General features: G+C 43.9%; 1 protein-coding gene across 8 annotated transcripts in view; it reads left to right on the top strand.

The window, feature by feature from the left end:
- baz1a (bromodomain adjacent to zinc finger domain, 1A) overlaps positions 1–19,106 on the top strand; it is a 34,998-nt gene that overhangs the window by 6,270 nt on the left and 9,622 nt on the right. For 4 of the 8 annotated variants that reach the window (XM_034563007.1, XM_034563010.1, XM_034563006.1 and 1 more), the window contains 14 exons: positions 6,575–6,697; positions 6,774–7,016; positions 7,098–7,193; positions 7,326–7,464; positions 7,863–7,994; positions 10,290–10,610; positions 10,718–10,883; positions 13,815–13,913; positions 13,981–14,045; positions 15,161–15,252; positions 15,333–15,571; positions 15,664–15,866; positions 18,129–18,259; positions 18,337–18,482. In XM_034563007.1, the coding sequence (XP_034418898.1) occupies positions 6,575–6,697; positions 6,774–7,016; positions 7,098–7,193; positions 7,326–7,464; positions 7,863–7,994; positions 10,290–10,610; positions 10,718–10,883; positions 13,815–13,913; positions 13,981–14,045; positions 15,161–15,252; positions 15,333–15,571; positions 15,664–15,866; positions 18,129–18,259; positions 18,337–18,482 (2,195 nt within the window). The remainder of the gene's footprint in view (positions 1–6,574; positions 6,698–6,773; positions 7,017–7,097; positions 7,194–7,325; positions 7,465–7,862; positions 7,995–10,289; positions 10,611–10,717; positions 10,884–13,814; positions 13,914–13,980; positions 14,046–15,160; positions 15,253–15,332; positions 15,572–15,663; positions 15,867–18,128; positions 18,260–18,336; positions 18,483–19,106) is intronic. The other 4 variants (XM_034563011.1, XM_034563012.1, XM_034563009.1 and 1 more) reach the window with 3 other exon arrangements.

Genomic DNA, 19,106 nt, shown 5'->3' with positions numbered 1-19,106 from the left:
ACATGGCTATACACATGGCTATACACATGGCTATACACATGACTATACACATGGCTATACACATGACTATACACATGACTATACACATGACTATACACATGACTATACACATGACTATGACTATACACATGACTATGACTATACACATGACTATACACATGACTATACACATGCCTATACACATGACTATACACATGGCTATACACATGGCTATACACATGACTATACACATGACTATACACATGACTATGACTATACACATGACTATACACATGACTATACACATGACTATACACATGACTATGACTATACACATGACTATACACATGACTATACACATGACTATACACATGACTATACACATGACTATACACATGACTATACACATGACTATACACATGGCTATACACATGACTATACACATGACTATGACTATACACATGGCTATACACATGGCTATACACATGACTATACACATGACTATACACATGGCTATACACATGACTATACACATGACTATACACATGACTATACACATGACTATACACATGACTATACACATGACTATACACATGACTATACACATGGCTATACACATGACTATGACTATACACATGACTATGACTATACACATGACTATACACATGACTATACACATGACTATACACATGGCTATACACATGACTATACACATGACTATACACATGACTATACACATGACTATACACATGGCTATACACATGGCTATACACATGACTATACACATGACTATACACATGACTATACACATGGCTATACACATGACTATACACATGACTATACACATGACTATACACATGACTATACACATGACTATACACATGGCTATACACATGACTATACACATGGCTATACACATGGCTATACACATGACTATACACATGACTATGACTATACACATGACTATACACATGACTATACACATGACTATACACATGGCTATACACATGACTATACACATGACTATACACATGACTATACACATGACTATACACATGACTATGACTATACACATGACTATACACATGACTATGACTATACACATGACTATACACATGACTATACACATGGCTATACACATGGCTATACACATGACTATACACATGACTATACACATGACTATACACATGACTATACACATGACTATACACATGACTATGACTATACACATGACTATACACATGACTATACACATGGCTATACACATGGCTATACACATGACTATACACATGACTATACACATGACTATACACATGGCTATACACATGGCTATACACATGACTATACACATGACTATACACATGACTATACACATGGCTATACACATGACTATACACATGGCTATACACATGACTATACACATGACTATGACTATACACATGACTATACACATGACTATACACATGGCTATACACATGGCTATACACATGGCTATACACATGGCTATACACATGGCTATACACATGACTATACACATGACTATACACATGACTATACACATGACTATACACATGACTATACACATGACTATACACATGACTATGACTATACACATGACTATGACTATACACATGACTATACACATGACTATACACATGCCTATACACATGACTATACACATGGCTATACACATGACTATACACATGACTATACACATGACTATACACATGACTATACACATGACTATGACTATACACATGACTATGACTATACACATGACTATACACATGACTATACACATGACTATGACTATACACATGACTATGACTATACACATGACTATGACTATACACATGACTATGACTATACACATGACTATACACATGACTATACACATGACTATGACTATACACATGACTATACACATGACTATACACATGACTATGACTATACACATGACTATACACATGACTATACACATGACTATACACATGACTATACACATGGCTATACACATGACTATACACATGACTATACACATGACTATACACATGACTATACACATGACTATGACTATACACATGACTATGACTATACACATGACTATACACATGACTATACACATGACTATGACTATACACATGACTATGACTATACACATGACTATGACTATACACATGACTATGACTATACACATGGCTATACACATGACTATACACATGACTATACACATGGCTATACACATGGCTATACACATGACTATACACATGACTATACACATGACTATACACATGACTATACACATGACTATACACATGACTATGACTATACACATGACTATACACATGACTATACACATGACTATACACATGACTATACACATGACTATACACATGGCTATACACATGACTATACACATGACTATACACATGACTATGACTATACACATGACTATACACATGACTATACACATGACTATACACATGGCTATACACATGGCTATACACATGACTATACACATGGCTATACACATGACTATACACATGACTATACACATGACTATGACTATACACATGACTATACACATGACTATGACTATACACATGACTATACACATGACTATACACATGACTATACACATGGCTATACACATGGCTATACACATGACTATACACATGACTATGACTATACACATGACTATGACTATACACATGGCTATACACATGGCTATACACATGACTATACACATGGCTATACACATGACTATACACATGGCTATACACATGACTATACACATGGCTATACACATGACTATACACATGACTATACACATGACTATACACATGACTATACACATGACTATGACTATACACATGACTATACACATGACTATACACATGCCTATACACATGACTATACACATGGCTATACACATGACTATACACATGACTATACACATGACTATACACATGGCTATACACATGACTATACACATGACTATGACTATACACATGACTATACACATGACTATACACATGACTATACACATGACTATACACATGACTATACACATGGCTATACACATGGCTATACACATGGCTATACACATGACTATACACATGACTATACACATGGCTATACACATGGCTATACACATGGCTATACACATGACTATACACATGACTATACACATGACTATACACATGACTATACACATGACTATGACTATACACATGACTATACACATGACTATACACATGACTATACACATGACTATACACATGACTATACACATGCCTATACACATGACTATACACATGGCTATACACATGACTATACACATGGCTATACACATGACTATACACATGACTATGACTATACACATGACTATACACATGACTATACACATGACTATACACATGACTATACACATGACTATACACATGACTATACACATGGCTATACACATGACTATACACATGACTATGACTATACACATGACTATACACATGACTATACACATGACTATACACATGCCTATACACATGACTATACACATGACTATACACATGACTATACACATGACTATACACATGGCTATACACATGACTATACACATGGCTATACACATGACTATACACATGACTATGACTATACACATGACTATACACATGACTATACACATGACTATACACATGCCTATACACATGACTATACACATGACTATACACATGACTATACACATGACTATACACATGACTATACACATGACTATGACTATACACATGACTATACACATGACTATACACATGCCTATACACATGACTATACACATGGCTATACACATGACTATACACATGACTATACACATGACTATACACATGACTATACACATGGCTATACACATGGCTATACACATGGCTATACACATGGCTATACACATGGCTATACACATGACTATACACATGACTATACACATGACTATACACATGACTATACACATGACTATGACTATACACATGACTATACACATGACTATACACATGACTATGACTATACACATGACTATACACATGACTATGACTATACACATGACTATGACTATACACATGACTATACACATGACTATACACATGGCTATACACATGACTATACACATGACTATACACATGACTATACACATGACTATGACTATACACATGACTATGACTATACACATGACTATACACATGACTATACACATGGCTATACACATGACTATACACATGACTATACACATGACTATACACATGACTATACACATGACTATACACATGGCTATACACATGACTATACACATGGCTATACACATGACTATACACATGACTATACACATGACTATACACATGACTATACACATGACTATACACATGACTATGACTATACACATGACTATACACATGACTATACACATGCCTATACACATGGCTATACACATGACTATACACATGACTATACACATGACTATACACATGACTATACACATGGCTATACACATGACTATACACATGACTATGACTATACACATGACTATACACATGACTATACACATGACTATACACATGGCTATACACATGACTATACACATGGCTATACACATGGCTATACACATGACTATACACATGACTATACACATGACTATACACATGACTATGACTATACACATGACTATACACATGACTATACACATGACTATGACTATACACATGACTATACACATGACTATGACTATACACATGACTATACACATGACTATACACATGACTATGACTATACACATGACTATACACATGACTATACACATGACTATACACATGACTATACACATGACTATACACATGACTATGACTATACACATGACTATACACATGACTATACACATGACTATGACTATACACATGACTATACACATGACTATACACATGACTATGACTATACACATGACTATGACTATACACATGACTATACACATGACTATACACATGACTATACACATGACTATGACTATACACATGACTATGACTATACACATGACTATACACATGACTATACACATGACTATACACATGACTATACACATGACTATACACATGACTATACACATGACTATACACATGGCTATACACATGACTATACACATGGCTATACACATGACTATACACATGACTATACACATGACTATACACATGACTATGACTATACACATGACTATACACATGACTATACACATGACTATACACATGACTATGACTATACACATGACTATACACATGACTATACACATGACTATACACATGACTATACACATGACTATACACATGACTATACACATGACTATGACTATACACATGACTATACACATGACTATACACATGACTATACACATGGCTATACACATGACTATACACATGACTATACACATGACTATGACTATACACATGACTATACACATGACTATACACATGACTATACACATGACTATACACATGACTATGACTATACACATGACTATACACATGACTATACACATGACTATACACATGACTATACACATGACTATACACATGACTATACACATGACTATACACATGGCTATACACATGACTATACACATGACTATACACATGACTATGACTATACACATGACTATACACATGACTATACACATGACTATACACATGGCTATACACATGGCTATACACATGGCTATACACATGGCTATACACATGACTATACACATGACTATACACATGACTATGACTATACACATGACTATACACATGACTATACACATGACTATACACATGACTATACACATGACTATACACATGACTATACACATGACTATACACATGGCTATACACATGGCTATACACATGACTATACACATGACTATGACTATACACATGACTATGACTATACACATGGCTATACACATGGCTATACACATGACTATACACATGACTATGACTATACACATGACTATGACTATACACATGGCTATACACATGGCTATACACATGACTATACACATGGCTATACACATGACTATACACATGGCTATACACATGACTATACACATGACTATACACATGGCTATACACATGACTATACACATGACTATACACATGGCTATACACATGACTATACACATGACTATGACTATACACATGGCTATACACATGGCTATACACATGACTATACACATGACTATACACATGGCTATACACATGACTATACACATGGCTATACACATGACTATACACATGACTATACACATGACTATACACATGGCTATGACTATACACATGACAACAAACTTCATCATCAGTGGAATGATTCAGTTTTGTGTTGCAGCAGCACAAAGAGAAATAAGTATGGATGAGTAGAGAGAATACATTAATAATCATATTAATGATTTCAGAAGTTTATTAGTCGATTCATATTTTGGATTGAAACTCTGAATCTGCAATGTCTATGGTCATTTCCTGGGTGTCGATGATCACTTCCTGTGTCGATCGCGTCCTGTTAGTTGATGTCACTTCCTGTCTCTCAGCCCTCCACAGTGGTGAAGTACCGGCTCTCTGAACAAACCCTCTCTCAGTTCTTCCCTGATGAACCTCCCCTCTTCCCCTTCAGCCTCCACTCTAAAGGTGGAGGGCGTGGCTCACCTGCTCAGGTGAGAGTGGAGATTCATATATCTCATCACTTTAATGTGACAGCTATATATATTTTTTTATAAGGGTACGTGATAGAAGGGTGTGATGTGTTCTCAGGCAAGCTCATCGTGGATGAAAGCGGCGGCGGAGGAGAAGTTGAAGCTGCTGCAGCAGAAGGAGGACATGGCAGCTGCAGTTCAGGACCGAACTCGGCTGAAGAAGAAGGAGGATGTGCTGGAGACCAAGAGGAGGGAGCGGGAGGAGCAGAGGAGGAGGTTTGAGGAGGAGAAACAGAGGAGGAGGGAGGAGAAGGAGCGCAGTAAGCTGGAGAAGGACAGGGTGCGTTTTAGAGTTATAATAAAGATTATTAATAATAAAGATTGTTATTATAGATACAATATTTAGAGAACTGATTTGCAGGAACGAGAGAAGCTGAAGGAGGAGAAGAAGAAATACGCTGAGCGACTGAAACTATGGAATAAACCCAGAGAAGACATGGACTGTGAAGACCTGAAGGTCAGTGAACGCACCACAGAACTGTGTTTCCTTCTGTCTGCTCTAGAGAAATAAAGGTTCATTTAAGATGCACGTGACCAGAATATTCTCTTCTGAACCAGGATTTGTGTTTATGTGTGTTGGTTCTTCCAGGAGTTGCCCAGTCCGGTTCCAGTGAGGACTCGTCTTCCAGCCCATCTCTTTGGTGAAGCTCTGATGGTTCTGGAGTTCCTGCGGGCCTTCGGCGAGGTCTTTGCCCTGAAGGACGAGTTCCCCGACGGCGTCTCTCTGGGTTAGGACACACTTATTCTCAACTAGACCAGGGTCCTTAGAGGGTTCACTGTGGTCCTGTGTTGCTGTATCAAGTGGATTCTAACAAATGTTCTAGAGGTCCTGCTGGTTCTAGCAAGGTTCAGATGGTTACTGTAACTTTCAGGTAAGTGGATTCAAATGGTAAAAAGAGATTATGTAGGTTCCATGAGGGCGACCTTGGATCAGAGGTAGAGAAGATCGGCGGTTCGATCTCTGGCTCCTCCGGTCAATGTGTCCTTGGGCCAGACATTGAACCCCAATTATCCATACCAGTACAAGCCCACTTACACCTTGGGTTTTTAAAGAAGTTATATTTCTAGGTTCTAAAAGAATCTCTGACGGTGCATCCAACCTAACGGACGTTGTCTCTCTCCACAGAGGTTCTAGAAGAGGCTCTGGTGGGTTCTGATCCTGAGGGTCCTCTATGTGAGTTGCTGTTCTTCTTCCTGTCGGCCATCTTTCAGGCTCTGGACGAGGAGCAGGAGGACGTGGCGAAAGAGCAGGCTGAAGGTCAGACACACACTCACTAGTGTTTGAGATATCTTGATACTGATACGACGTCACGGCAATAATCAAAAAGAACATCCCAGTAATGTACTAATAGATGACAGAAAATAGAACCGTGGACCAGCTCTTTACCCACACAAGACTACCGGAGGGGTCTACATGTGCTTAGTGGACTTGGAGAAGGCTTTTGACCGGGTCCCTCGGGGTATTTGTGGGGGGGGGGCTGCGGGAGTATGGGGTTCCGGACTCGTTGCAACGGGCCATCCGGTCTCTGTACGCCTGCAGTAAGAGCTGTGTTCGTATTCTCGGCATTAAGTCAGACACGTTCCCGGTGGGTGTTGGCCTCCGCCAGGGCCGCCCTTTATCACCGGTCCTGTTTGTGACCTTCATGGACAGGATATCTGTAGAGAAGGTCAGGTTCGGGGGTCTCGGGATCACCTCTCTGCTGTTTGCAGATGATGTGGTCCCGTTGGCCTCCTCGGACCTCCAGCATTCACTGGGTCGGTTTACAGCCGAGCGTGAAGCGGCGGGGATGAGAGTCAGCACTCAAAATCTGAGGCCATGGTACTCTGCCGGAAACCGGTGGATTGATCCCTCCAGGTGGGGACGGAGCAGTAAAACAGGCGCTGCACCGGACCGTCTTGGTGAAGAGGAGCTGAGCCGGAAGGAGAAGCTCTCAATTTACTGGTCGGTCTACGACCCTCACCTAAGGTTACGAACTCTGGGTCAGGAAAGAACGAGGTCACGGATACAATCGGACGAGATGAGTTTCCTCCGTAGGGCTCAGCCTTAGTGATAGGGTAAGGAGATGAGTTTCCTCTGTAGGGCTCAGCCTTAGAGATAGGGTAAGGAGATGGGTTTCCTCCTTAGGACTCAGCCTTAGAGATAGGGTAAGGAGATGGGTTTCCTCCTTAGGACTCAGCCTTAGAGATAGGGTAAGGAGATGAGTTTCCTCTGTAGGGCTCAGCCTTAGAGATAGGGTAAGGAGATGAGTTTCCTCTGTAGGACTCAGCCTTAGAGATAGGGTAAGGAGATGAGTTTCCTCTGTAGGGCTCAGCCTTAGAGATAGGGTAAGGAGATGAGTTTCCTCCTTAGGACTCAGCCTTAGAGATAGGGTAAGGAGATGAGTTTCCTCCTTAGGGCTCAGCCTTAGAGATAGGGTAAGGAGATGAGTTTCTTCTGTAGGGCTCAACCTTAGAGATAGGGTAAGGAGATGAGTTTCCTCTGTAGGACTCAGCCTTAGAGATAGGGTAAGGAGATGAGTTTCCTCCGTAGGGCTCAGCCTTAGAGATAGGGTAAGGAGATGAGTTTCCTCTGTAGGACTCAGCCTTAGAGATAGGTTAAGGAGATGAGTTTCCTCTGTAGGGCTCAGCCTTAGAGATAGGGTAAGGAGATGAGTTTCCTCTGTAGGACTCAGCCTTAGAGATAGGGTAAGGAGATGAGTTTCCTCCTTAGGTCTCAGCCTTAGGGGACTCAGCCTTAGAGATAGGGTAAGGAGATGGGTTTCCTCTGTAGGACTCAGCCTTAGAGATAGGGTAAGGAGATGAGTTTCCTCTGTAGGACTCAGTCTTAGAGATAGGGTAAGGAGATGAGTTTCCTCCTTAGGACTCAGTCTTAGAGATAGGGTAAGGAGATGAGTTTCCTCTGTAGGGCTCAGTCTTAGAGATAGGGTAAGGAGATGAGTTTCCTCTGTAGGGCTCAGCCTTAGAGATAGGGTAAGGAGATGAGTTTCCTCCTTAGGGCTCAGCCTTAGAGATAGGTTAAGGAGATGAGTTTCATCTGTAGGACTCAGCCTTAGAGATAGGGTAAGGAGATGAGTTTCCTCCGTAGGGCTCAGCCTTAGAGATAGGGTAAGGAGATGAGTTTCCTCCTTAGGGCTCAGTCTTAGAGATAGGGTAAGGAGATGAGTTTCCTCTGTAGGGCTCAGCCTTAGAGATAGGGTAAGGAGATGAGTTTCCTCCGTAGGGCTCAGCCTTAGAGATAGGTTAAGGAGATGAGTTTCCTCTGTAGGGCTCAGCCTTAGAGATAGGGTAAGGAGATGAGTTTCCTCTGTAGGGCTCAGCCTTAGAGATAGGGTAAGGAGATGAGTTTCCTCTGTAGGACTCAGTCTTAGAGATAGGGTAAGGAGATGAGTTTCCTCCTTAGGGCTCAGCCTTAGAGATAGGGTAAGGAGATGAGTTTCCTCTGTAGGACTCAGTCTTAGAGATAGGGTAAGGAGATGAGTTTCCTCCGTAGGGGGCCGGGCTCAGAATGTACTTGCCTGTGTACTTCAGCGTGTGTACCTCACTGTCTCTGCAGACCTGTCGGAGGCCCTGGATGAGGACTGTGATGCGACCCACTCGGCGCTCAGTGCCGTGTCCTCGCTGGCGGCCTCGTGGTCTCCGCTGCACCAGGGCTGCGGTCTGAAGCAGCTGGACCTGGACAGCTGCACGCTGTCGGAGATCCTGCGGCTGCACATCCTGGCGTCCGGCGCCGACTGTTACCACGGCAACGCCAAGTTCCGCTACCAGAAGCAGGGCGGGTTCACGCCGATGGACGATCCGTGTGTCGAACTGCGATTGGCTGAGCCGGCGCTGCTGAAGAGGCTGACGAGCACTTCTGTGTACGACCTGTTGCCAGGTCAGTATATCGTTACAGTTATTGATTGAGTTCAGGGGAGAAGCTGAAGATCCTGCAGGCTCCAGAAGTATATTGATGAGTTATTGATATGTTATTGACGTGTTCAGGGGAGAAGCTGAGGATCCTGCAGGCTCTGGTGGGGAAGTTGTTGACGTTGGCGTCCAGCAGAGACCTGATTGAAGACTGTGTGGAGGATCAGAGATCCGCCAAACAGGAGTTGAGAGAAATCAGAGCTGAACAACACCGCAGAGACAGAGAGGAGGCTGCACACAGGTACACTATGTACACAGGTTACTATGTACACAGGTTACTATGTACACAGGTACACTATGTACACAGGTTACTATGTACACAGGTTACTATGCACACAGGTACACTATGTACACAGGTTACTATGTACACAGGTTACTATGTACACAGGTACACTATGTACACAGGTTACTATGTACACAGGTTACTATGTACACAGGTACACTATGTACACAGGTTACTATGTACACAGGTTACTATGTACACAGGTTACTATGTACACAGGTTACTATGTACACAGGTACACTATGTACACAGGTTACTATGTACACAGGTTACTATGTACACAGGTACACTATGTACACAGGTTACTATGTACACAGGTTACTATGTACACAGGTTACTATGTACACAGGTTACTATGTACACAGGTACACTATGTACACAGGTTACTATGTACACAGGTACACTATGTACACAGGTACACTATGTACACAGGTTACTATGTACACAGGTTACTATGTACACAGGTTACTATGTACACAGGTACACTATGTACACAGGTACACTATGTACACAGGTACACTATGCACACAGGTACACTATGTACACAGGTACACTATGTACACAGGTTACTATGTACACAGGTTACTATGTACACAGGTTACTATGTACACAGGTACACTATGTACACAGGTACACTATGTACACAGGTTACTATGTACACAGGTTACTATGTACACAGGTTACTATGCACACAGGTTACTATGTACACAGGTTACTATGTACACAGGTTACTATGTACACAGGTTACTATGCACACAGGTTACTATGTACACAGGTTACTATGTACACAGGTTACTATGTACACAGGTTACTATGTACACAGGTTACTATGTACACAGGTACACTATGTACACAGGTTACTATGTACACAGGTTACTATGTACACAGGTTACTATGTACACAGGTTACTATGCACACAGGTACACTATGTACACAGGTACACTATGTACACAGGTTACTATGTACACAGGTTACTATGTACACAGGTTACTATGTACACAGGTACACTATGTACACAGGTTACTATGTACACAGGTTACTATGTACACAGGTTACTATGTACACAGGTTACTATGCACACAGGTACACTATGTACACAGGTACACTATGTACACAGGTTACTATGTACACAGGTTACTATGTACACAGGTACACTATGTACACAGGTTACTATGTACACAGGTTACTATGTACACAGGTTACTATGTACACAGGTACACTATGTACACAGGTTACTATGTACACAGGTTACTATGTACACAGGTTACTATGTACACAGGTTACTATGTACACAGGTACACTATGTACACAGGTTACTATGTACACAGGTACACTATGTACACAGGTTACTATGTACACAGGTTACTATGTACACAGGTTACTATGTACACAGGTTACTATGCACACAGGTACACTATGTACACAGGTACACTATGTACACAGGTTACTATGTACACAGGTTACTATGTACACAGGTTACTATGTACACAGGTTACTATGTACACAGGTACACTATGTACACAGGTTACTATGTACACAGGTTACTATGTACACAGGTTACTATGTACACAGGTACACTATGTACACAGGTTACTATGTACACAGGTTACTATGTACACAGGTACACTATGTACACAGGTACACTATGTACACAGGTACACTATGCACACAGGTACACTATGCACACAGGTACACTATGCACACAGGTACACTATGTACACAGGTACACTATGTACACAGGTTACTATGTACACAGGTTACTATGTACACAGGTTACTATGTACACAGGTACACTATGTACACAGGTACACTATGTACACAGGTTACTATGTACACAGGTTACTATGTACACAGGTTACTATGCACACAGGTTACTATGTACACAGGTTACTATGTACACAGGTTACTATGTACACAGGTTACTATGCACACAGGTTACTATGTACACAGGTTACTATGTACACAGGTTACTATGTACACAGGTTACTATGTACACAGGTTACTATGTACACAGGTACACTATGTACACAGGTTACTATGTACACAGGTTACTATGTACACAGGTTACTATGTACACAGGTTACTATGCACACAGGTACACTATGTACACAGGTACACTATGTACACAGGTTACTATGTACACAGGTTACTATGTACACAGGTTACTATGTACACAGGTTACTATGTACACAGGTTACTATGTACACAGGTACACTATGTACACAGGTTACTATGTACACAGGTTACTATGTACACAGGTTACTATGTACACAGGTTACTATGCACACAGGTACACTATGTACACAGGTACACTATGTACACAGGTTACTATGTACACAGGTTACTATGTACACAGGTACACTATGTACACAGGTTACTATGTACACAGGTTACTATGTACACAGGTTACTATGCACACAGGTTACTATGTACACAGGTTACTATGTACACAGGTTACTATGCACACAGGTACACTATGTACACAGGTACACTATGTACACAGGTTACTATGTACACAGGTACACTATGTACACAGGTACACTATGTACACAGGTTACTATGCACACAGGTTACTATGTACACAGGTACACTATGTACACAGGTACACTATGTACACAGGTTACTATGTACACAGGTACACTATGTACACAGGTACACTATGCACACAGGTTACTATGTACACAGGTTACTATGTACACAGGTTACTATGTACACAGGTTACTATGTACACAGGTTACTATGCACACAGGTTACTATGTACACAGGTTACTATGTACACAGGTTACTATGTACACAGGTTACTATGTACACAGGTACACTATGCGTGTGTGTAGGTGTGTGTACACAATACATTTTTATATTAATTGAGATGGTTTGAATCTTCTACAGAGTTCGTCTCCGTAAAGAGGAGAAACTGAGGGAGCAGGAGCTGAGGCTGAAAAAGGAGATGAGCCTGAAGGAGCAGGAAGTGAAGGGAAGACTCAACAGGTACGACTCATCATGTCTCCTTGACTCCTTCATTGGTCGGCTCAAAATCAACCTGTGTTTCTGTCAGCAGTGACACTCCTGGAGAACAACTTGCTGAGGAAGACGAGGAGCAACGCTCCAAGAAGATGAAGGGTAAAAAAACAAATGTGAAATCAGTGTCTCCTCCTCTCTGCTGAGTCTTGTCTCCTCCTCTCTGCTGAGTCTTGTCTCCTCCTCTCTGCTGAGTCGTGTCTCCTCCTCTCTGCTGAGTCGTGTCTCCTCTCTGCTGAGTCGTGTCTCCTCTCTGCTGAGTCTTGTCTCCTCCTCTCTGCTGAGTCTTGTCTCCTCCTTTCTGCTGAGTCGTGTCTCCTCCTCTCTGCTGAGTCGTGTCTCCTCCTCTCTGCTGAGTCTTGTCTCCTCCTTTCTGCTGAGTCGTGTCTCCTCCTCTCTGCTGAGTCGTGTCTCCTCCTTTCTGCTGAGTCGTGTCTCCTCCTTTCTGCTGAGTCGTGTCTCCTCCTCTCTGCTGAGTCGTGTCTCCTCCTCTCTGCTGAGTCGTGTCTCCTCCTCTCTGCTGAGTCGTGTCTCCTCCTTTCTGCTGAGTCGTGTCTCCTCTCTGCTGAGTCGTGTCTCCTCCTCTCTGCTGAGTCGTGTCTCCTCCTTTCTGCTGAGTCGTGTCTCCTCCTCTCTGCTGAGTCGTGTCTCCTCCTCTCTGCTGAGTCGTGTCTCCTCCTCTCTGCTGAGTCGTGTCTCCTCCTTTCTGCTGAGTCGTGTCTCCTCCTCTCTGCTGAGTCGTGTCTCCTCCTTTCTGCTGAGTCGTGTCTCCTCCTCTCTGCTGAGTCTTGTCTCCTCCTTTCTGCTGAGTCGTGTCTCCTCCTTTCTGCTGAGTCGTGTCTCCTCTCTGCTGAGTCGTGTCTCCTCCTCTCTGCTGAGTCGTGTCTCCTCTCTGCTGAGTCTTGTCTCCTCCTTTCTGCTGAGTCGTGTCTCCTCCTTTCTGCTGAGTCGTGTCTCCTCCTCTCTGCTGAGTCGTGTCTCCTCCTTTCTGCTGAGTCGTGTCTCCTCCTTTCTGCTGAGTCGTGTCTCCTCCTTTCTGCTGAGTCGTGTCTCCTCCTCTCTGCTGAGTCATGTCTCCTCCTCTCTGCTGAGTCGTTTCTTCTCCTCCTTTCTGCTGAGTCGTGTCTCCTCCTTTCTGCTGAGTCGTGTCTCCTCCTTTCTGCTGAGTCGTGTCTCCTCCTTTCTGCTGAGTCGTGAGTGTCTCCTTTCTCCACCAGCTCAAGTCAACCAGAGAGACCATCAGATGACCTCTGACCTCAAAGCCCCGTGTGGCCCCCCCACCCTCCTGAGTGCAGAGGAGCAGGAGAAGGTCAGGAACATGATTTATTGATCAATAAGCCTGTAGCTTTGTGGACTCGTTGTGATCGTGGTGCCTACTTCGTGCCGCAGGTTCGAGAGCTGCAGGAGCGGATCCAGAAGGCGGCGGCCTGCACCTGCCTGCTTCCTCTGGGCCGAGACCGCCTGTACCGCCGGTACTGGCTCCTCCCTTCCGCCGCCACCCTGTTTGTAGAGGACGACTGTTTCGGGCTGACGGAGGACATGCTGCGTCCACGGCCCAGACCCGCGCAGGACGCCACCAACGAGATGGAGGACGAGGAGGTGGTCCAGGAGGAGCCCACCGAGAGGAGGTGGGTTATTTTGGTCCGGTTTGTTAAAGTTTAGGAGCTCAGGTGTTCAGACACGTTTCTAATTGTAATTTTAAAAACTTCCTTCTGGACAGTGCTGGCTCAAGTCCCGCCCTCATCCACACCTGTGGGCCGCAAGTCAAACGTCTCAACCAATGGTTTTTCTACACCTCAGAGGAGGAGGTGGATGAGCTCATAGAGGCTCTGAACCCCCGAGGTCACCGAGAGAGCGGCTTGAAGGAGGCGCTGCTGCAGGAGAGAGACCGACTGACACACCTGAACAAGCACAGTCACACAGGTACTCGGCGCACACACACAAGCGCACACAACACAGGCACATACACACACATGGGGGACATACACACACACACACAAGCGCATACACACACAAGCGCATACGCATACATACACACGAGCGCATACACACACACGAGCGCATACACACACACAAGCGCATACGCATACATACACACGAGCGCATACACACACACGAGCGCAGACGCATACACTCACACACACGAGCGCATACGCATACACACACACGAACGCATACACACACACACGAGCGCATACGCATACACACACACGAGCGCATACGCATACACACACACGAGCGCAGACGCATACACTCACACGAGCGCAGACGCATACATACACACGAGCGCATACGCATACACACACACACGAGCGCATACGCATACACACACACGAGCGCATACCCATACACACACACGAGCGCATACGCATACACACACACGAGCGCATACCCATACACACACACACGAGCGCATACGCATACACACACACGAGCGCATACGCATACACACACACGAGCGCAGAAGCATACACACACACGAGCGCATACGCATACACACACACGAGCGCATACGCATACACACACACGAGCGCATACGCATACACACACACGAGCGCATACCCATACACACACACGAGCGCATACGCATACACACACACGAGCGCATACGCATACACACACACGAGCGCATACACACACACGAGCGCATACCCATACACACACACGAGCGCATACGCATACACACACACGAGCGCATACACACACACACACACACACGAGCGCATACGCATACACACACACGAGCGCATACACACACACACGAGCGCATACGCATACACACACACACGAGCGCATACGCATACACACACACGAGCGCATACGCATACACACACACGAGCGCATACACACACACGAGCGCATACGCATACACACACACGAGCGCATACACACACACGAGCGCAGACGCATACACACACACACGAGCGCATACACACACACGAGCGCAGACGCATACACACACACGAGCGCATACGCACACACACGAGCGCATACACAAACACACGCACAGGCACATACACATGAGCGCATACGCATACACATACACACACAGGCACATACACATACACACACAGGTGCATACACATACACACACAGGTGCATACACATACACACACAGGTGCATACGCATACACATACACACACAGGCACATACACACACAGGTGCATACGCATACACATACACACACAGGCGCATACGCATACACATACACACACAGGCACATACACACACAGGTGCATACGCATACACATACACACACAGGCGCATACGCATACACATACACACACAGGCACATACACACGAGCGGATACGCACACACACTAGCGAATACACACGCATACACACACAGGCGCATACACATACACACACAGACGCATACACATACACACACAGGTGCATACACATACACACACACATGAGCACATACACATACACATGAGCACATACACATACACACACAGGCACATACACATGAGCACATACACATACACACACAGGCACATACACATGAGCACATACACATACACACACAGGCGCATACACACACACATGAACACGTACATACACAGGCGCATACACATACACATGAACACATACACACACAGGCGCATACACATGAACACATACACACACAGGCACATACACATGAGCACATACACACACAGGCGCATACACATACACATGAACACGTACACACACAGGCGCATACACATACACATGAACACATACACACACAGGCGCATACACATGAGCACATACACATACACACACAGGCACATACACATGAGCACATACACACACAGGCGCATACACATACACATGAACACATACACACACAGGCGCATACACATGAGCACATACACATGAACACATACACACACAGGCGCATACACATACACATGAGCACATACACAGACACACACAGGCGCATACACATGAGCACATACACATACACACACAGGCGCATACACACACACATGAGCACACACACATGAGCGCATACACATACACATGAGCACATACACATACACACACACATGAGTGCATACACGTACACACTGGCGCGTGCGCACAGCCAGACGGGTACACAGGTACACACCCAGGTAAATGTACGCAGGCACAAATTTAAACTGGTCAATACACACTGGCTTACCTGTAATCACTCACATGTCTTGTTTGTCCAGATGATTTGGAGTCTTCCCGATCTGTCCCACAATGCACCTCTGCAGCTGAGACTCTGATGGAGGGGAGACTGAGAGACCTGCTGTTGGACATTGAGGACCGAATCCACCAGGGAACCCTAGGAACCCTGAAGGTACACACACACCTGGTGAACATGCAGAACCAGGGACAGCAGGTACCTCCCACTCACCTCTCTGTCTGTCTGCTCAGGGGATGGACAGACAGGTGTGGCGCTCTGCGCTGGAAGCGGGAAACTACGAGCTGCTGAGTTCTGACGGCAGACAGAACGGAGGGATGAACGGACGAGTGGAACCCATGGAGGTGGACTCACCTGTCCACCTGAGAGCCAGAGACAGGTACACAGTTTCCCTGGTGGTTACGGGACTCTCCCCATGAGCTACAGCCGACCCCAAAAAGATTATTTAAGGAAGAGAGACAGATGGAAGTTGGAACATGATGAAACATTTCACATTAAACTTGAGAATCGGGGCCCAAAGGTTTCAGATTCCACATAAATCTTAGTAAAAGGAAGCAGGGTGGACTGAGAACAAACGCCCCACAGGCTCCTCCCCCTCAGAAACCCGCTGGCTGAGATAAGAGACAGTTCATCCTGAAGACGTGAAATAACAGCAGAAAAACAAGTCCATTCAAATCTTTATTCGGATAAAATGGTTTACTTTGAATCTGAATGACTTCAAATAAACCTCAGCAGCTGGGTGAGACTGTACTGTTACGTGTCTGTCTCTGTGTGTCTTTACATCTGTCTTTACGTCTCTGTCTTTACGTCTCTGTGTCTTTACATGTCTCTGTCTCTACGTCTGTGTCTTTACATGTGTGTCTTTACATCTCTCTGTCTTTACATCTGTGTCTTTACGTCTCTGTCTTTACGTCTGTGTCTTTACATCTCTGTGTCTTTACGTCTCTTTCTTTACGTCTCTGTGTCTTTACGTCTGTGTCTTTACATCTGTGTCTTTACGTCT

This window comes from Cyclopterus lumpus, chromosome 22, assembly GCF_009769545.1.
Source record: "Cyclopterus lumpus isolate fCycLum1 chromosome 22, fCycLum1.pri, whole genome shotgun sequence".
In the NCBI taxonomy this organism is placed as follows: domain Eukaryota; kingdom Metazoa; phylum Chordata; class Actinopteri; order Perciformes; family Cyclopteridae; genus Cyclopterus; species Cyclopterus lumpus.
This window is presented reverse-complemented; position numbering and strand designations above follow the sequence as displayed.